The 21,684-nt window shown below is 47.5% G+C and overlaps 1 protein-coding gene across 1 annotated transcript; it reads left to right on the plus strand.

The window, feature by feature from the left end:
* The first annotated feature begins 1,525 nt into the window (after window positions 1-1,525).
* Window positions 1,526-21,045, plus strand: LOC142574932 (phosphate-regulating neutral endopeptidase PHEX-like). Its single transcript, XM_075683921.1, has 4 exons — window positions 1,526-1,610; window positions 1,686-2,311; window positions 11,577-13,297; window positions 20,652-21,045. The coding sequence occupies exons 1-4, from the start codon at window positions 1,526-1,528 to the stop codon at window positions 21,043-21,045; spliced, it is 2,826 nt and encodes a 941-aa protein (XP_075540036.1).
* Window positions 21,046-21,684: the final 639 nt, after the last annotated feature.

Here is a 21,684-nt window from a genome sequence, read left to right on the forward strand (position 1 = left end):
TCCTTTTTTATTTTGCTGCCGAGTAGAAATAAAATCTTATAAAGGAAGCAGATTTGCCATTTTGCACAAATGCATCTTTGAAAGCACCACTGAAACCATGAAAATTTAGGGCTTCTAAATTCACTTCGACTAATGAAACAAAGCCTTGGGCAAGTATGCGTCTCTGATAGAGATCGTTCTAATGGGACTTAATCATTGTTTTAAATCGAATGACTTGCTTGCTTTCTTCCTTTATTACGGCGCGAGACCACTACAGGTAATTGACCAAGAAGTTGGCGGGTAAACGGGTGGGGCGGGGGGAGGAAACTTGAGGATGAAGTATAGGTGAGGCAACACTTGAAGTTATACAATGAATTAAGCTAGACATACTCAGATTAGGCGCAGTTCTTTTAGTTGTAGACGTGAGCTTTTCGAAAGGGAAGCAAACTAGAAGGTTATCAATTTTAGCTATCTTAAATAGGAATTTTGTAAACTAATGCATAAGAAATCATCACCCTCGATGTACGTATGTCGACGTTGTCATCTTTAACGTCGACAATTGGGTGATCCTTTCCTTTTTTATTTTGCTGCCGAGTAGAAATAAAATCTTATAAAGGAAGCAGATTTGCCATTTTGCACAAATGCATCTTTGAAAGCACCACTGAAACCATGAAAATTTAGGGCTTCTAAATTCACTTCGACTAATGAAACAAAGCCTTGGGCAAGTATGCGTCTCTGATAGAGATCGTTCTAATGGGACTTAATCATTGTTTTAAATCGAATGACTTGCTTGCTTTCTTCCTTTATTACGGCGCGAGACCACTACAGGTAATTGACCAAGAAGTTGGCGGGTAAACGGGTGGGGCGGGGGGAGGAAACTTGAGGATGAAGTATAGGTGAGGCAACACTTGAAGTTATACAATGAATTAAGCTAGACATACTCAGATTAGGCGCAGTTCTTTTAGTTGTAGACGTGAGCTTTTCGAAAGGGAAGCAAACTAGAAGGTTATCAATTTTAGCTATCTTAAATAGGAATTTTGTAAACTAATGCATAAGAAATCATCACCCTCGATGTACGTATGTCGACGTTGTCATCTTTAACGTCGACAATTGGGTGATCCTTTCCTTTTTTATTTTGCTGCCGAGTAGAAATAAAATCTTATAAAGGAAGCAGATTTGCCATTTTGCACAAATGCATCTTTGAAAGCACCACTGAAACCATGAAAATTTAGGACTTCTAAATTCACTTCGACTAATGAAACAAAGCCTTGGCCAAGTATGCGTCTCTGATAGAGATCGTTCTAATGGGACTTAATCATTGTTTTAATGAAAATAAAACTTCCTTTGTTAACAGTCTGGTTTTGGTGGTGCTCCAAAATTACATCGCGCTGAAATCAGTGAGAAATGGCCAGCGAGGTCTCGCGCCATTTGCTCTCGCCACGAGGAAGCACTAGAAGAAGACGAGGGTTCCAGGGCTCGCACCCCTATTTCTTCCGTTTTACTTGATTGAAATGTATGTGGAGTTCGCCGCGAAAGAACAAGCGATATGGCCCCAAACAATGATGCTCCCGACGAGAAGAGAAGCAAGAAGCGACGTCGCTCTCGCAAACATAGCGTGAGTTCCAGTGGAAGTGTGTCGTCTCGCAGCTCGTCGTCCTCGAGCAAGTCCTAAGCAACACGCAGGCGTCTCAGCCATACCGATCTAGAAAAAGATCCGAAAGGCTCCGCGAATGCCGCGCTGGAATCGAACTTGCCGGTAGCCACGGCCAGCGCCCTTCAACTGGACGAAGTAATTCCCTCACGCGACAAGACCCCTCTCAAACGGAGCCTGTCTTTCGCCGCCGATTTCCACCGCAAGACCTCGGACCCCAGCGAGACTCAGCAGCAACTCGCTTCCGCCGACTTTGGTCCGGTAGAACCTCACGTTGATACTCCCACTGCTCCGACGACGGAGAAGCCTGGAGAGAGCAACCGGCTCCCAGAGCAGAAGGAATCAATCCAGGAGTACCAACAGGCGCCCCAACCAGAATGTGAAACCACCCTGCCAGCTCAGTCTCCGGAGTGCGCGGCCAGCGGTGCGAATACACTCCAGACGCTGTCCGCGACCTCGATCAAAGAGAGGGCCGAGGGCTCTCCGACGCTCTCTGAAAGACAGCCGGAGCCACAAGATGGACGCAAAGTCAGTCAGTCAAGTCGCCAAGCGAGCTTATCTCACCAGCACGCTTCGTTGTCCTCTGTCCTTCAAGAACTTTACACCATCAACAAAGAACACCTCGAAGCCCAGCGAATCAAGGCAGAAGCTCGGAGGACCTCGTACTATGATTCGGATCACGTGAGTTTCATACTACTTGTCACCGTTTCACTCTCCTACCCCTCTTCGTGCCGTTCCTCACAGTTATGTGTCCAACATTTCCGAAGACCATATTGTAGTGATAAAGAGACGAGAGCAGTTTTGCGTAAGCCTTCCCGGTTCAAATACTTGTGAATAAACGAAATATGTTTTCCCGTATTGGCAATGCGGTCGGCATAGTCGCCAACAGGCGAACAAAAACGCGCAGTGCGCCCCGAGAACAGACACGGACGCAGCGAGGAAGCAGGAATGAAGAATGACATTTAATGGAGTGTTTGCTTGCTGCATCAGATGCTAATGGCCTTTGTGGTATAGTCCTTCAATTAAGTGCCTTTCTAATGGATAGGTAGTGCCCCCGGCGCCGGACTCGCCTCCTGCGGAGAACGCTCTTTCGGGAACGTGGCATCTGTTTCAGCAGTAAATACGGTCTCCATAACGGTGGCCTCGTTATATCCGCGCGAACGCTTGCAGTTGTGCTGCTTCCAACTTCTATTAATGCCCAGTGGTTTCGCGTGCGGTTGATCGGCACTTTTTTCGAACAATTTCGTTTTGTCCTCGCTGACCAACGTTCGCAGACCGAGTTCGTCCATCCCGTCGTTTCCATCTGTTGGTCGGTGGCAATGTTATTTTAGAAGTTCACGCTGAGTCGACGTCTTGCCGATCTTGTAATAGTACGTGCTTTCCGTTTCTCCCTCCTTCGAATTTGTAAAAATACGGCTCGTCATACCGTTTGGGCTTCCCCGTCGTTTGTGTGATGTCGTTCGTATCATTGTGAGGTCGTGTGTGCATCCTGGACTGCCCATGCAGTTCTTCACCTTAAGTTCACGGACAAAAACATTTGAAGGGCTAAGGATTGCGTTAGCAATCAGTATTTGCTACGGAAGGTACTTAACTGACTCTTGTCTAGCCAGCTTTCTGGGCGGAGTCAGTTGTGTTCACATTGTTTATGATGCTCCACTTCTAGCTAGCAGTCACAGCCTATCAAAATGGTGGTGTCGCTGTTGTCTTCGCCGCAACAGGTGCTATGAACGTTAATGGAATTACGTCGCATTGCATCAATAGTCACCTTGTTAGGACAGGGAATCGGCTAGCTGCAGATCAGACTAATTTCCTGGGCTGCGTATAGCATAGTTGTGGCATTATTTGTACCATTGAAGAGTTAGCTAAATCTACTCATAGCCTTATGCGTCTCCCTGCTTTCAGTTCTCTTGCCAGGCTGAACGCAGTTGGTCCCTTTGAGCGTGTATATATGTATATATATATATATATATATATATATCGGAAAACTGCCTTTCGTTGCCTTTCTTCTGTATAACGCTGGGCGCCTGATATTCCCGGTCACACAAACAGCACGTGTGTTATCAGCGTCGCATAGCGTTCTTCACGAGAAAATAGCAAGCGCGCACTTTTCAAGATAAGACACGACAGCAAGACCGATGACGATTCTTGTTTTTACAAAAATAGGCCCTTCGCCGATGTCGCCGATGAGTAATTCTTATGGTACTATGACTACACCTGACGACGTAAACAGTGGTTGCACACAGCAGGTCTCTTGCGCGCATTCGCCTGGTGCCCCGGTGACGAGCATCTTAGGCCTCGTCGCTCCGTCTTTTTAGCTTGACCCCCTTCAAATCGGCTCGATAAGACTGACCCGACTTTATCTGTCAACCGTAGGAAGCTCAAGCTGGGGCAACTTCGTTCGTGCTGCAAACGTTACACTAAAAAATTATGGGGTTTTTCGTGCCACAACACTTTCTGATTATGAGGCACGCCGTAGTGGAGGACTCCGGGAATATCCACCATCTGGGGGTTCTTTAACGTGCACTTAAAGCTAGTTGGAGATGTATGGGAGAGGCATTTGCCCTGCAGTGGGCGTAGCCAGGATGATGATAATGATGATGATGATGATGATGATGATGATGATGATGACGACGAAGCTAAGTACCGCGGGTGTTCTCGCATTTCGCCCCCATCGAAATGCGGCCGCCGTGGCCGGGATTTGATACCGCGACCTCGTGCTCAGCAACCCAACACCATAGCCAGTGAGAAACCACGGCGCGTAACGTCGCACTAGTGGTAGGAGACGCTTCTGAATTTCACCGAGTCTCACCGCTTGGCGGTTCTCTAGAACGGTACTGAAGCTCTATCATAAGCTGGACCACCTTGTCGCCGAATGTCATCGCGTCCGATTAAGTTTCCTCTTCAATGAGGTCGTAGGGTGTGTCTGCACAGATCTTCTCGTCTAGTTCCTGGATTGGCTGAAAAGGCCACTCGATCCTCCGTAACGTAACCGCGCAGTAGATCACCAAATTCAAACTTCCGGATTTGCCAATTAGTGCGCTCAACTTCGCATGTTGTGTAATTCGTTGTCGTAACTTCATTTCTAGGAAGGCTTTCTCGTAGCGAATTTGGCGTCGGCACGAACCGTCGGATGAATTTACATCGCGGTCATCGCTGTCGTTCTACTTCGCATTTCTCGGCACCAGGTGGGGTTCGTTTGACTTGTTAGAGATGTAAATGCCTTCATAACCTAAGAAAGGCGACCTTTAGGTCACATAGCTGTAGACGACAAGGAGCGAGGTCACGCAGCTTGAAGGACAACGCGGAGCGACGAATGCGATGCTGTTCGTGTATGACAAAGTTCCTGCATTCGTACTCAGGAATTAGTAGTTTGGTGCGACGTAAACCTGTGTCTTAACGATGTATTCAGACTGTCCAACCAAGATGCGTCCTAGCGGTAATGCGTCCTAGCGTAGTAAATGTGCGTTGCGTTGAAATTCCCGTGTCCGGGGGGGGGGGGGGGGATGGGGGGGACAGTACATGTGCTCAGGTTGTAGCATCAATAACGATATTCAATATCTAAGCAGTCTGCGTCGCATACTGTCATGGTAAATGAATATTTTCTCTGTGCGCGTAGATGGTGGAAGCAATACACACACGGTGTCCACAAATGATCCCACCAGATGCGAAGTAAATTCGACATCCCCCCCCCCAAAGCAACCAAATTTCCAAAGAACAATATTCCGAAGGTTTTTATGAACAGTAGAAGAAGTTTTAAAAACGTAGCTAGTTTGAAAGAAAAAAGAAACGTTCACAAAAGTGGTCGTTCCCTTGCATTCTTGAAGCTCGCTGTTGCATTGTTGGAAGAATGACTCGCATGAACAGTTTCTTGGAGAGCGACCAAAAGTCCACCACAACAGGCGTGCTAATCAAAACAGTTACATTTTTCCTCATTGGTTATTGCAAACTTAAAATGAAATGTTAAGTGTCATGTGCCATCTTTGCAGCAACGCACTAGGCGTCATCTTGTCTAAGACGCGCAAAAACGAAACTGCTCGTTCGACAGCTTCATTTCGCGCATAGCTACTTCTTTTACCCTTGTTCTGTGGTGTCCTCACCCTGCCGTTCGCTATTGTGTGCGAATCAAGAGGCTTTTGTTAACGCATGCAACAAGCTAGGCTTGTTTTCTTTTTTTGTGGTTATTACTGACGGGAGGAGGGCAATTGCCATAATAAAATCATCGCAGAAAATATAATCCGCATGCTGATCAGTGGCCTACGCGCAAGGGATTTTCCATTTTGTTCCAGCGTGCCCATTTGTTTAATGCGACATATAAGAGACAATTACAACACCCCCTCCGGACCCCCGCCCCTCCCCCCCCCCCCCCCCTCAGGAACAGTTTATTTTTTAATCTGTGCGTTTTCTTTTAACCCCATGAGCTTCGTTTAAATTAACGCTCAAAGGCAACGCACCCTTCCGGGCAACTATTTTTGTAATTTTTATGCCAAACCGTGCTGTTCTACATACACGGCACGTAGTGATATTAAAGTGTTTGGAGCATTTTGGCTGTACGAAAAAAATTTCTAAAAAACTGAAAAACTCCTCACGGGTTAGTGCGGCACATCTTGCTTTAAATATTTTCCACACAAAAGTAAAATCAAGGTACCTTCTGGGAAGGGAGCGCGTCTTTCGTGAAATTTGTAATTTTTACTCGTACCAAAAAGAAAAGAAGAAAATCGCATTGACAGATTAACACTTGTGCGCAGCTGGGTCATTTACTAAAGCCATTTATTCAGGGAGAAAAACTGGCCAGCTCAGCAAAGTCCATCAAAGCATGTTTGGTCACGCTAGAGACAAAAATGGAAGAGCGGGCACCACGTTCGGTGCACATGGCTTAACCCATCTTCCCAGCAGCTCACCGACGGCGTAGACAGAGAAGACTCCCGCGCTTTATTCTCAAGCTGTCGCTGCTTCACCACTCAGCACGCTGGTGCTTTTCCGTGCTTCATTTTGACATTTAATTAGTGCGCGTCTCTTCGTTTTCCAGTTCCCGTACCGAGCCGCTGCTCTGCATAGTTTTGCTAACCGCGTGTTTCCAGGCTTGTTCGTGTTACTGCGCTGTGCTTGATGCCGGAGTGCCTGTAAGCAGCTAAATCTGCAATACTTGCGAACACCGGCAGCACAAAAGCAGTGCGAAAAGCAGTGTTACGGAACGCGAGTGGGAGAGAACCCTAGCAAAGTCATTACTCCCGAAGAACTGACACATGAGAAAAAACAGCGCGCGGAACAAGTTAACCCTCGACGCTCAACTTACTGATCACACATGTCCTGCATTTTCTCGGCATCATGCATGTGCGACCTCACTCGCACAGTTTCGGGTCGCGCGCTCCAAGCGAGAATCCTAGCGCAAGCAGAACATCCAGAGTTCATGCATGGAGCTTTGTGCATAGAGTTTTATAAGCACTGCCGCAGCTTCGATTTTTCACGCGAGACGCGTTTTCTAGCCGACGAAATGTGTCTCGAAGGTTGGAATGCAATGCCATGTTATCATAGGCGCGACTGCGAGGAGGGGGTGGGGCTCCGGAGCCCGAGCCCTCACCGAAGTTTCCCCGCGGGCGGGGGCGCAGAGACACCCCCCCCCCCGCCTCCCGGCGATGCCGACACCCGCCCCACGCCCCCATGAAGTGTCATGATCAAGGGTTCTGTTACCCACATCATTTGACGTTTCTTTTGAGTTGCCTTTTGAGTTTTCACTTAAAGTTTTACTCCGTTTAAAAACCTAGTGCATCATTGTCGGTGCGGACGTTCACAGGCTTTAAATCATATTTTCGCTTTATTTTTGCGAAACCTATCAATAAGATCACCAGCGTATTAGAAGCACCAGCGGCGGCTACCACATCCGTGCTTTATAACTTCAAATAGTTTTTTTCTTAATTGAGAGTGTGAACACCATGTACAAACACCATATCTTTAAATACGTAGAAAGGAAAAAGTTTGTTATATTAATTCAAGAAAAGCGGTCGCCATCTAACAATTATGTTTAACGGCATGGATAGTCTATGCATAGAGCACGAATATGTTGCCGTATGCTCACCTCGCTTCAAATTATTTTGCATGCTTTTTTTATCCTGAAAGAAACCTGCACACTTCAGTGACCCCTTCGCCAGAGCATTTTATCAATGCCGTGTGAAATGCACTTGAATGATACGTGCCTCAGTACTGCTTTTCCTTTCCATTGACAATGCTAATCACTCATTAAATAAGAATACTTCAAATAATTTACACTTATCAGTGATGGGAACATCGCCACTTTCATGAAAAGGTCATAAATACATATATAATTCCATCAGAAACCCAAATGAGGCCAAACCGGATTCACTCGAAATCAGATCCAGCAGCAGCCATGCGCAGCAGCGCTTATACTCGGAGTCGCAGAAAAACAGAAGAAAAAGAGACTGCAATTTCGCCGCGAAGGCGACGCGGTATTAGTGATAGCGAAAGATAAAACAATTATATGCAGGAAAATTTTTACCCTGTGAATTCGTGTAAGGGCCGTAACCGTGTAAGAGCCTCACTATACCAACTAGACCTTCAATATATATAAATATACTTTTATATATTAAATTACATATATCTTGCACGGTTATATATATATATATATATATATATATATATATATATATATATATATATAACGTATCTATATGGCCGATAGAATCAACGTATAGACAGGCTCGTGCAAGGACTGCACTATACTGTAGCGATTTCAACGACCCTTACATGGGACCGTCCATTTGGCCTAATTTTTCTAACTACATGCATGAAATTCGCCGTGCACTTTTGCGATCGCCTTCTCTCGCCATCTAGTAGCGACGCGCGAAATTACACAGTGTGCGTAAATTCGATCTTGAGCGTGATCGGAACCAGCGCACCGATGGCGATTGCGGCGCTTATAATATATATATATATATATATATATATATATATATATATATATATATATATATATATATATATATATATATATTATAAGAGCCGCAATCGCCATAGGTGCGCTGGTTCCGATCCCACTCAAGATCGAATTTTCGCACACAGTGTAATTTCAGGCGTCGCTACTAGATGGCGAGAGAAGGCGATCGCGGAAGTCCACAGCGAATTTCATGCGTGTAGTTAGAAAAATTAGGTCAAATGGTCCGGTCCCATGTAAGGCTCATCAAAATCGCGACACAATAGTGCGGTCCTTGCACGATACTGTCTATACGTTAATTCTTTCGGCCATATAGATTGTAGGTAACATTCAATTATTAATTAAAATAAAGCCTAGCGTAATGCACGGACCAAGTAAAGCTGTAAATGTCGCACGGCATGACCACGTGCGGTGTTACAACGGCGCCATTATGAAGAAGGCCGCCAGCGGGGCCGAAAGCGTCGTCCAGCCGCGCGATTCACCTCGCGATCCGCAGATTAAATTGATCATCATCATCTGTCTATCTTTATGTCCGCTACAAGACGGTCTCTATGAACGATATCTCCAATTACCACTTTCTCTTGGACTTCGCAATCTGCAACACTAGAGGCGCAGAAAGACAGCCCGCCAAGGAAGAGAGCGCGCATGAAGTTGGCAGCCATCCCTGCTAGGCCTTAATCACCGCAGCCGCCAGTGATTACCGACAAATGGGTACGACACGCGGGCCGCGTAAGCGTTAGCCGCGCACAGTCATTCCCAGCTACGCCTCTCCTTCACAAGCGCGGGTTTGATCACGTGACCTCCAACAAACATAAAGATTGAGCGCGCGGGAAGATTAAGCCCATCAAGCCGCCATCGTTTTCGGCTCACTATTATGTGCTTTTTCTCGCTCCCACAGTCGCTCATTCAAATGGCTTTTGTACTTTACAAGGTACAGCGACGTCGAGAAATAAATGACAAATAGAAAACACGCGTCCAGCTCGCTTCTACCGGGGCTGCGCACGTCTCAGTATGCGGCGGCTACAAAAACGCATGAGTGCCAACGACAGAGCCAACTGTGGGCATGTCGCTTGTCGGTACTTGACCATTACCCGTCTGACGCTGAGAAGGACGCGTATTTGCCGCCGTATATCAACACCAACGGAAGCATAACACGAGGCACGCGGGGAGACAGCGCACGCGAAAGGACCACCCACCTCGGATTGCAAATTCCAACGCGGCACAGAAAATAAAGCGCGCCACCGGCGTATGTAGTACTCCCCAGCCGCACGGACAGCGAAGCGCAGTCTCTAGACACAAGAAGAAGATGCCCGCTCTTACTTACTGATTGGGCATAACCGATTAATTTGTACAATCGTTCGCTGTCGTTTGAATGGAACGACGCGGCTTCATGAATGTTGCGTCGCGATAAGCCTTGATAAAAGAAACAAGTCGGGAGCTATCGCATAAATCTGACGCGTTCTGTACCAGGGCTCCAGTTTTACAGAGTGCTTGTTCTACAGCAAGACATTCATCAGCTATTCAGTTGCCAAAAATTATCAGGCGCTAATACGAGGCAATGACCCAGTGAGCGGAGCTTCAGGGAATAGAGGCAAGCTTCAAGAAAACCATGTCGCGTATAAAAGAACGTAAAAAGTTATACACAGGAACATAAATGGGGTACATAACAGCGAAAGCAAGGCGAGCCCTTTTGGGCATGAAAAAACGCTTTGTTGCGCTATTTAAAACTAGATATTCTATGCTGTACATTTCCCTTATTCATTTTTATTCGTCATATATGCTTTATCAGCTGCTCAATAAAGTAGTCCGCGCTGTTCCTACTTCCTCTTCTGTCGTTCCGCACTTTTCGAATCTCGCTATGCCATTATTTGTTCATTGATGTGCTAATATGCTTGTTTATTCGTGTGCCTGATAATCTATTATCCAATAATCCTTTATTCCTCCGCCGAGAAATAAATTAAGCCACTTGCATAACCCATGCTGTAATAAACCTTCGCGTTGCGGAGTCACATTGATTTGTGCTAGTAATTGTAGTTATAAGTTGTGTTCAGAAATTCTTGTATATTGTGTAAGTTTTATAAATGGCGTAGTTTATCTGCTCATATGGACTTCCGACAGGAGAATGTTTCTTGATTACATCGATGTGTATTAACAATTTTAGAAGACGTTGCATGGCTTTTACCATTGATGTGTATTTGTGCAACCTAATAGGCACAAAACACAGATATACCCCATTAAGTGAATTCACTTGTCGTTTGCCTGATCCGGGAGACTCAGGCTGTGAAATTAAACTGGCTCCTTCAATGAGGTCTCGTAACTACACAGTAAGGCTGGAACTTGAGTGACTAATTCTGTGAGGTCCACCAAACTTTCTTCAAGTGCGAACGTGATTAAAATTTATATATATATATATATATATATATATATATATATATATATATATATATATATATATATATATATATATACGACAAGGAGGAGCGGTGTGTCCGGAAAGCTGGTCGGGCTCCAGCTCCTACCCCCCCCCCCATCCCCTGGAAAAATAGAAGCTTTCCGTCTATGGCTGTCACAACAGCATTAGTCAGAAATTCCTGAGTGCAGGGGAAATTCTTCTGAGTAATTGGCTCAACGTTCACAGCACACGTCACCTTGAAAAGAGACTCGACGAAAGCTTAGGTTGCAAAGCACCACGCCACCCAAGGCCGTGTGGACGAATATCTAAGGCTGCAAGAACAGCGGCCGTAGCTTCGTTGATTGGTGGGGGCGCAGTGAAATTCCCTTGGCCCGATTCGCTGGACGATGAAGGTGAACAATAAATTATAGAGTTCTGAATAGCCACACCGCGACGATCACCGATCCGCACAACATAAAGTCGATTCGCAACTCCGTCACAGAGAAGATGGTGGACGCGGCCACTGTAGACAGATCACTATGTATTTTGAATAACCTTTTAAGCAAAAATCAGCTTAAATGCCTCTTTATTTTTATATTTTCTTGCAGGCTCGACGCAGCTCTCAGGTTGTCCTAACTGCAACAGGTGTGTCAATCAAGGTGCAGCACGTCACCCTTATGATCGTCCTCTTGCTGTTCGTGACGGCCGTGACAATCGTCATTGTGTTTCTGTTCGCACGAGGCGGCAAATCACCACCATCGCCACCGTTCTGCAAGACTGACGACTGCCTCGCCCACTCGTGGCGCCTCTCTAATGGACTAAACCGCCACCTCGATCCATGCCACAACTTTAGCGCCTACGTCTGCTCCGCTTGGTCGCCTCCGAAAGGCTACCTAGAGTACTCCAACTCGGCCATGGATGACGTAAGGAAATCGTGGTTTCCGCATTTCTACAGCGTACTCAGCGAAGAGACGAAAACCATTAGTGTGGGCCGCAAACCAATGGCGATGTACGAGTCCTGTATGGGCAACCGATCAGAGTACGGCTCGAACTTGGACATCTTCTGGAAGTTCCTCAACGAATGTAGACTATCCTGGCCAGAGAAACCCGCACCAAATGACACCAGCGCCCTCGACGTACTGATGACGCTAGCATTCAAGTGGCAGGTGCCGTTATTCTTCCAAGTCCGCGCAATGCGCTTGTCCCCACCGAATTGGCGTTTCATATTAGAGCCCAGTTCCCTCATACCAGTTTTGTACCGGCAGCATCTCACAGTCAAAAGCACTGGCGGATACGCGAAATACTGGGCCACGTTTTTCTACATCCTTAACCGAAACTACAGTAACTATCGAGTCGACACGAAGTTTATCAACAGGGCTATGGTTATGGAAGGTGACGTCTTCAGAAAACTGCTGAACGCTAGGCGTCTTCCGGTAACCGAACCAGCTCTGATGCGAATCGCTCGAATCGGACTCCACACTCCGCCGCTGGCCTCCAAGCTGTGGCTGCGTGCCTTCAGGCAGACCGAGCTTGAGCCTGAAGTGAAGCCCAACGACCAGGTTTTCATAGGCGACCTAGAGTTCTTCCGGACTATGGCTACCGTGATGTCATCGTACAGAAAAACGGAGCTGCTGTCCCTGATCGCCTGGTCTTGCGTGCAGCTGTTGGCTCCGGCAGCGGATATCCAGCTGCTTGAGAATCGGTACGACCAGGGCATCACCATATATCGGCCGTACTTCTGCGAGCGATTCGTCGAGGCCGCCTATCGTCTCCTGGTGATTGCGCTCAGCTCCGTGTCGCGCTTCACGCCAGCACAGCGCGCTGACATCAAAGGAGGCTTCGACAGCTTGATTTTGGCGGCTGCGGACGCGGCCAACGCAACGCAATGGCTGGACGTTGAGAGCCGGAAGCTAGCGGTCGAGAAGCTGCGTTCGACTCGACTAAAGCTGTGGCCCCCCGAGCGTTACCTCGAAAACGACGTGCTCGAGCGCATGTACGGCGATTTTCCAAGCACTGAACTTTCATTTGCCGAGTACTGGGTGAAGACGAGCCGCTGCGCTGCTAAGACGCATGACCCGCACGCTGACATCGACGTCTTCAGCTTCGCGGTCAACTATGCATTGCCGTACGTGCTCTATGATGCCTCAAGCGGCGACGTCAAGGTGGCCGTGGGCGCGATTACTCCGCCCTTGTACTACCCTGGCGGGAACGAGGCCATGTTCTACGGGGGTCTGGGCTTTTCCATGGCACTCAATCTGGTCGCGTCCGTAGACAGACAGGGACTGCGGTGGCACCCGAACGGTACATTCGGCCACTTCATTTTGTCCAGGTAAGCTTTCCGTTATTGATGCGGAAATAGGTATTCTGTATTCCTTTTCTTTAATCGCGTTAGGCCTCAAGCACACCTTACATATTTAAGTATTGATGCGTTGAGTCATTAATTTCGTTAAAAACCCCATGGCAGCACTAGGAATATGAGAGACGCCGTTCAGGAGCGCTTCGGATATATCTTGAGCTCCTGGGGTTCTTTAAATGGGAGCTGAAGAGCCTGTCGAATTCAATGAGACGCTCATATACGGATGCGGGAACCTTATAAACTATGAAGTTAAAATTTTGGGGGAGGATTTTTCACTTAGGAGCGACGCAATCATCGGTTAAAATTGCGCTGTAGCTCCGCCCCCCGTAGAGTGCCACGCGCTGCTGCTGACGCTGACGAGTAGTAGTAGTAGTAGAAACATTTATTTCGAAGGGAAAGAAGTAGTTGTCGAACACTTGAGTGGCGGATGGAGAACTCATTTCAGAGCCCCTGTGGCCTGTGCTGCTGCCCTTGCCTGCTGTACCAGGCTGCGCTGTGTTGTCTGGTCCGAGCTGGACAGAGAGGCCTCCCACTGCTCCTTCGTTTGAAGTGTTCGTAAGTGTATGGCTTTGTCCCCCGTGCACCCCCACGTAACATGGAAGGCGGTGGGGTGACCGTCGCACCATGGACAGGTAGGTCTGTAGCGTTCTGGAAACAGAATGTGATATATATACAGGTTGGGGAAAGTGTCCGTCTGGAGTTGTCTGCGGTCGCGGGCTTCCTGAGCAGTGAGTTGTCTATGTGGTGGTGGTAGGAACTGGCGCATGATACGTTGGTGATGGAGCCTAATATTATAAACTGTTGACATTGGTTGAAGTAGTGAGTGGTCGGGGGAGATAGTGTTTTGATCCGCTCAGCTAGTGTAACCTCGAGCTAAACCGACAGCTATCTCGTTCCCTTCCAACCCAGAGTGTTGGACCCCCAAGTGATCTGGTGTTTAACGTGAGTGTTTGATCCTGGGCTGCTTTGAACAAGGTGGAGCAGTCTTTTATGGATTCTTCCTGCTAGGAGGAGCCGACAAGCCGCCTGCGAGTCGGTGATAATATGAAGGGATTGGTTGATAGCATTCCCGTGTTGTATGGCGAGTTCTATCGCAGCCACTTCTGCTTCCAGGACGGAGCAGTTTGATATGGTTAGACTTGTGATTTCTTGATGATTGGATCCCACCGCAGTTGCTACCGCTGCATGTCCATTGGGAGGTCCGTACAAGGCTCTATCTACGTAGACGGCCCTGCCGCTTCTTCCCATTGTCCGTCTTATGTAGTTGACTCTTGCTGTTCTTCTGCCTTCGCAGGAGGGGGACGACATGTTCTTTGGGATGGAAGCTACGTGCAGGCGTGCTCTGTCTTCTGTTGGAATGTTAGTGGTAGATTGTATGACGCGTAAGTCCGCTGGGTAGCCGACTCGCTGAAGTATTAGTCTACCCGTTTCCGTCTTGAGTAGGCGTTCCCGCTGAGATAGGAGAACTGCTTCTTGGATTTCATCGAAAGTGTTATGTGCTCCCAGAGCTTCAAGCTTGTGGTTGGCGGTATATGGTGGGAGGCCTAGTGCATTTTTAACAGCTGTCCGAATGATGGCATCAATTGTAGTTCGTACTGCTTTAAGGGGTGGAAGATATGGAACGCCGTAGGACAGTCGGCTGATGATAAGCGCTTGAACGAATTTGATGGTGTCTTGTTCCTTCATGCCTTTACGGGTTCTTGCCACGCGCCGTATCATGCGCGATACTTGTGTGGGCGATATATTGAGTAATTTGATGGTGCGTTGTCGCCTTGCGGTCAGATTGTAGCCAAATGCCGAATGTGCGGATGAGTCATACTTCTTGGATGAGTTCTCCTTGAAGTTTAATTTGGGTGGGGTTTTGGGTCTTGTAATTGTACCCCTTGATACGAATTACTTGGGATTTCTCGAGAGAGCATTTCAAGCCACACTGGTGTGCTGTTGTTTCAACACAAGTGGCGGCTTGTTGGAGATAGTGCTCCTGCTCCGCGAGGGAGCCTGTCCTTGTCCACACCGTGATGTCGTCGGCATATAAGGTGAACCCTATGTTGGGTATGGCCTGTAATGCCCTAGCGACTCTGGTCATGGCGATGTTAAATAGGAGGGGTGATATAATTGACCCCTGCGGTGTGCCTTTGTTAGGCATAGCCTGTGGGTCAGATCGTGCTTCTCCCATGCCTATGGTGGCCGTTCAGTTTGTCAGGAACGTTCGGACGTATTCATATATGCGCTCGCCGCAGTTGATGTTAGATAGCTCCTCGAGTACGGCTTGGTGCGATATGTTATCAAAGGCACCTTTGAGGTCGAGTGCCATGATTAGATGTTCCCCGCCTCTTGATATGTTGGTCAAGACATCCTTTCGGATAAGTAGGAAGGCGTCTTGTGTGGATAACCCCGATCTGAAGTCGATCATGGATGGGTGAAAGAGGTTGTTGTCTTCAATTTAATTTTGGAGGCGTTTCTGTATTACTCATTCATAGAGTTTGACCATACATGATGTTAATGAGATGCGTCGCAGGGCATCGATTGTTGGTCGCTTCCCTGGGTTGCGTATGACTATGATCTCGGCATGTTTCCACCCTGGTGGTAAGATGTTCTTTTGCGACAGAGAGTCGTTGATATATTGGGTTAGCTTTTCGATTTGCTCCTGGCTGAGGTTGCGAATCATGGCGTTGGTAATTTTGTCAGCGCCGGCTGCGGTGTTCTTGGTGCAGGCTCGTGCGGCTGCGTATACTTCGGATTCGGTTATGGGAGCGTCCAGCTCTTTGTTGGCGCGTCCTGCGTATCGCTGTGTGCATGGAGGAATAGTCGTCCCAGTTGCACCAATGTATTTGTCTTGTAATGCTTTTAATAAAGCTCCATCGTCGCCTGGCAAGGTGTGAGCGATGCGTTTGAGAGTTCTGTTTGCTTCGGATTTCGATTTTGCGTGATCAATTAGGTTCCTTAAGACGGTCCATGTTTTTGAGGTTCCTAATGTCCCTTTGAGAGATTCACAGAACTGGTGCCAATTTTGGTGTGCCAATTCAGTGGCGTAGTTTTGCGCATCTTCCGTGATGTTTGCGATTCGTAGGCGTAGTTGCCTGTTTAGTTTTTGTCGTTTCCACCTTCGTATCAACCGGCGACGTTGCTGCCATAGCTGAATGAGGTGTGTGTCGACTTCTGGAGTTTCTGGAGTACGTTGTATAGTCTCCGTGGTCTCTTCATGTGCCTTACAGCTACCGTCAGTCCATTCTGTGATAAATGTGATCTTTTGACACTTGTCTGTGGTGATTGCACGGAATTGGGTCCAATCAGTGATTCTTCCTATGCCAAAATTTCTTCTAATTTTTGTAGTTGAGATAGAGGTGCTTATGATGCAATGGTCGCTCCCAAGGGTCTCCCCCAGGTTGCACCACGTAGCTTCTTTGACATTTTTGACTATGGTGAGGTCGGGGTATGTGTCGCGGGTGACGCTGTTTCCCTCCCTTGTTGGGTATAGCGGATTGGTGAGGAGTTGCATGTCCAGCACAGTGAGTGCAACGCTGACGATGCGAGCGGAGACCGGAAACCGCGGCTTAGTGACGTCAACACTGGCGTTCCGCTCCTTCGCAGTCTCCGCGACCGTGCCTGACCGGGCTTATTTCTGCGTGCGTGCCGTCCTAATCTGCTTCGCTCGACCCTACATTCTTTATTTCTGTGTATATAGGAGTGGTAGTTGACGTGCGTAGCATCAATTGAACTTGTAGGCCGATCATGCCGGCGTTCTGTGCAGCCTACGCTTGCACGAACACCAGCGGCCGCGACGAGGTTTCGATGTTCCATTAGTTCCTGCAAGACAAGAAGCTTTCAGCTAAGTGGGAGGCTGCTGTGAAGCGAAACAACTTCAAGCGCTCAAGAACAACAGTGTCGTGCTCTAACCACTTCCGTGACGATTACTACCGGAGTTTATCAATAATGCGCGCTTTGTGTTCTACCGAAAAAAAAATTGGCACGCAGAACGGAAGGTGCATGGTTATCTCCCACTCTTGACGCAGGTTTCATCCCCAAGCGCCGCGATTTTTTTATTCGCACGTGTGTTGTGAAAACGCCTGCATGCAGCTACCATAACGCAGTGCAAGCGTAAAGTTTGCATGTGTTGGAAAGGCTGCTCACACCAGGACGCTGCGCTCCCCCTTCTCTCGCACACATAGAGAAACCGACCATCTCACGTAGCTGACGGAATTCGCCGGTTACAAGTAGCGTGCGGATGGCGCGCTGATGAAGGTTCTATACTACACGTGCTACAACAGCTGGTAAATTTTCCCGCGTTTAAACCGTCTATGTAGGTTGCTGACAGCTTTGGGGCAGCGCACAAATGCCGAAGATCGCATCACCGCTTACGTTCTACGAGGAGGCATGCAGGAACATAACACTACAGTTGTTTGCCCGGAAACGTACTCACTGGAACGCTGAATGCAGCTTAGCAAAAACATACTCGCCAAAGAACATTTCCAACACAAGGGGATGCTAACACTTCGCCTTCGTTCACGTGGAAAGCAGTGCTTGCACCAGCATTTTTTGCTTCTTGGAGAGGCCCGCTCTTCGCACTCGGTTCGTACATGTAGGGAGTAAAGTATAAACCCCTTACAAGTGATCTTGCACGCGACAGCGACAGCGCGACAAGCGAGGCGATGTCTGTCGCGTTCACTCGTCGCCTGCAAGCCGAACTCCACGCGAGCGACGGCTTTGAGCGACACTTCCCGGTATGAGGGCAGCAATATACGCGCCGAAACTAGCGTGACGCATGCTTTATCAATTTAAGTTGATGTATTTTACAGAAGAAGGAACATAAAATATTTCTGAAGGTCTTCCACTAGGTTCTTATTTTTTCACGTATAAAATTCGATAGTTTGCTCGTTCCGTGCGACAAACAGCAGTATTTGAGTTATGTACATCCAGTTACGGCTTCGCACTATTGGCTAGTCGCTCATAGCATTTCCGGGCAACGAGCGACGAGTTCTAGATTTCTGGAAACGAGCAATCGAGCGACAACACCGAGCGCTCTGTTCAAGCGACGGCCCGTTTTGTGGCTCGAAGCCGTCGCCCGTCACCGTCGCGCGCAAAATCGCTCTCGTGGAGTTTGGACTTAACGCCGAACTCCCCAGAGAAACGCAAGCTCTCGAAATTTTCCATGACCGTCTCAGCAAAACACCACCAAACTACTTTGAACCATGCTTCGTGTGTAGAGGCAGCAGATGGTCCGGACGAACGCCACTGTTGACGTCACGAGGCGCCCGACCAATCACAGGCGAAAACGAGGCGCGCGAGCTGCGCGTGTCTGCTGCAAATAATGCCCGCGAAATATGGAAAAAGCTACGTGACGGAGCGGTTGCGCAGTGGTATCGTGCTGCTCTCAAGCGTGCGTTCCGTGCACAAGATCGGCGCCCGTCAGATGACGGCGAAAATGCATGCTGCTGGCCGAGCGCTGCCGACGATATAAAGGAACGCGCAGCCGCTTCCTCGTCGTCAGTCACGATGCAGCTGACCTTGTTCACCGATCGCAGGCTCGAGAGCAGCACAATACCACTGAGAAAACGCTCCGTCACGTGCTTTTTATTATATTTCGCGGGCTTCCTTTGCAACCCGGAAAAAAGGACTTCGTGAGACGTTTCGTAAAGGACACAACTCCATCGGCGGTTTCTAAAGGTGCTCTACGAATCTGCCTATCATACTTAGGGTCCTCGGCCAAGAATTAATAACTTGGCTAATTAAACTTGATCAATTAGTGATTTATGGGGAAAACAAAAAAATGTCTGCGTAACTATGGTCCATGGCGAATAGTATGCGTTCGGTGACATTCGCTTCTGACGCGCCTTTCATTTTAAATTCTTGGCTCAAGTTACGTGGGACACCCTTTATACACTCACTAGCTACAACTCGTAGATTTAAATATGTGCCGCCAAGAAATTAATCAATACGGTAATTAGCCTAATTACGCTAATTCTTCTATTAATCTTTTTCATTTCTCGTAGGAGTAATGGACCGCCTCATCTTGTGATTTAGGTCAAAGGTTATTATAAAGTCATGTTTTGGGAGGTTTTAAATACCAAAACCAGCATCTGAATATAAGGCACGCCATAGTGTGGGACTCTGCAATAATTTTGAGCACCTGCGCTTTACTAAAGTGCGCCCAACGCTGGGTACACGGGTACTTTGGCATTTCTCCCCCATCAATATGTGGCAGCCACGGCTGGGATTTCATCCTGATGCTTAGCAGCGTAACGCAAAAGCTGGTAAGCTACTAGGGCAGGTGCTAATGATTAGAATTGTCCTGTCTGCCACAGGCAGCACTTCAAAATTGGCTGCAGCTACAAGAAAAAGCGCCTTGTATATGTGGGGTTCTTCCTTGTTTTTGTTTTTTGCACCATATAGTTATTTTTTTTTGTTCACCCGTGAGAGATAGCGAAATTGTAGTCCTTGAGCTGGATTACTCCAAGCGTCACACTTTACTCGCACGAGAAATTGAAGTGCATAAAAGTTTAATTGACAGAAAATAAATACGTAACTTTTAGAATATTTAATTTACTACACATATTGCCAATTAGGAGGTAGTGAAACGTAGCGAAATTCACAAGTTGTAGTCGGTGGGTTTGCAAATCACATCCACACTGCTAGCAAATGCTTACGATGGCGCCGTAATAAGCGTCGCCACACTTGAGATAAAATGTATTGTTCCGCTTCTATATTTATTAAAACGACATTTTATACATTGAACTACAAACGTAACTGCGACGTCAATGTATTTTATCGCCAACTTCGGGATTTAAGTACTCAAAACTCGTATCACCCTGAAAATTCAGACCAAGATGGTACGTCTTGCCATTTAACTGGCTACATATTAAATGGCAAGACGTACCATCTTGGTCTGAATTTTCAGGGTGACACGAGTTTTGAGTACCGGCTACAGTTCGTAAATTTCAGCAAGTGTTGTAAAACCTAAGTATTGAGTGAGAAACCCGATTAGTCAAAGTTTGTTAATTAGTCGATTGTCCAATGCGATTTCTCGTGCACGCAATCTCCACTTCTTTGAGTAATCCAACTCAATGACTACAATTATGCTTTCTAGCCCAGGTGTATTTTTAAAAAATAATTCTGCATAATCTAAAGAAAAACATACCGGATATGAATTTGCGAGAGCATTTTTGCATTTCGTCTGCATCAAAATGCCGCAGCCGTGCCCGATAATCATACACGTGACCACCTCCTCAGCAGCAGAACGCCCTATAACCCCTGCAACACATGCCATTAACGCCAAATTATTTTTTTTTCTGCGATCTTGTATAGTTTCAATATCTTCAACCATCTGCAGCTCTTCCGCGAAGGCCTTCGAGGAGAGAGACGGCTGCCTAGAGGCGCTAGACGGGCACGCCGCCAGTGGCGGAGACAACACCCAGAGCATAACCGGCGCGAGGGCCAGCATCTTTCCCGAGATCCCCGCTCTCGAGGTTGCCTACGCGGCGTACCGCCGCGCAGTCAGCAACAGGGGCGACGAAGCTCTTCAGGGAATTGTGGGGGGCTTCTCGGGAGACCAAGTGTTCTTCGTGACAATATGTTACATGACTTGCACGCGACCCGATGCCGTGGGTCCGCACACAGTGGACTGCAACAAGGCGGTGCGCAGTTCGGAGGCCTTCGCCCGTGCATTTCATTGCCCGCCCGAGTCCCAGATGAACCCCAAGATGAAGTGCAAATTCTTTGGGTGAGAGTGGGACACTTCCCAAGGACTGCGACACGACGTTCACGTGGCGTTGAACGACACACCTTCATGTGGCGTGTACACATACAGTTTTGTGTGCAACATCGAAAGCGATGTCGTCGCCAGCCATGTACTACACACGCACTGTTTTATTTCGTGTATCGACAGACGTTAAAAATCACAGGCTCTCTCTCTCTCTCTCTCTCTCTGAGGATTTAAAAGTAAATACCTATGATATATTCGTTGTAAGGCTTCGTTGCGCTATAAATTCAGTCTGAAGATCTTAATGAATTAACTTCAGGCAAGACGGGTACCACCTGACCGTAGCTTTCATTTTCTATATGCAAGTCGCGAGATGGAACGCTGACGCACTTTTTGAATACTTAAGATATGTATAGCGCGATGTGGTTGCCATTTCTCGGAATTTACAACGTCGCCACCTCCTTTACCCTTCTTCGCCTTTTTTTTTCTTTGTAAAATTTAACTCCTCTTTTCTGTTGATTTTTACTGTACAATATAAATCGCTGATGACACGGCTTCTCATATGGCGCAAATTTAGTAATGATGCACATGTTGCTGCTTCATAGCTAAAGCTTCCCGAGGGCTGCATACCTGCCCATGCAGAAACGAACTTTGCGGTGAAAGC

This window comes from Dermacentor variabilis, chromosome 3 (genome assembly GCF_050947875.1).
Source record: "Dermacentor variabilis isolate Ectoservices chromosome 3, ASM5094787v1, whole genome shotgun sequence".
NCBI lineage: Eukaryota > Metazoa > Arthropoda > Arachnida > Ixodida > Ixodidae > Dermacentor > Dermacentor variabilis.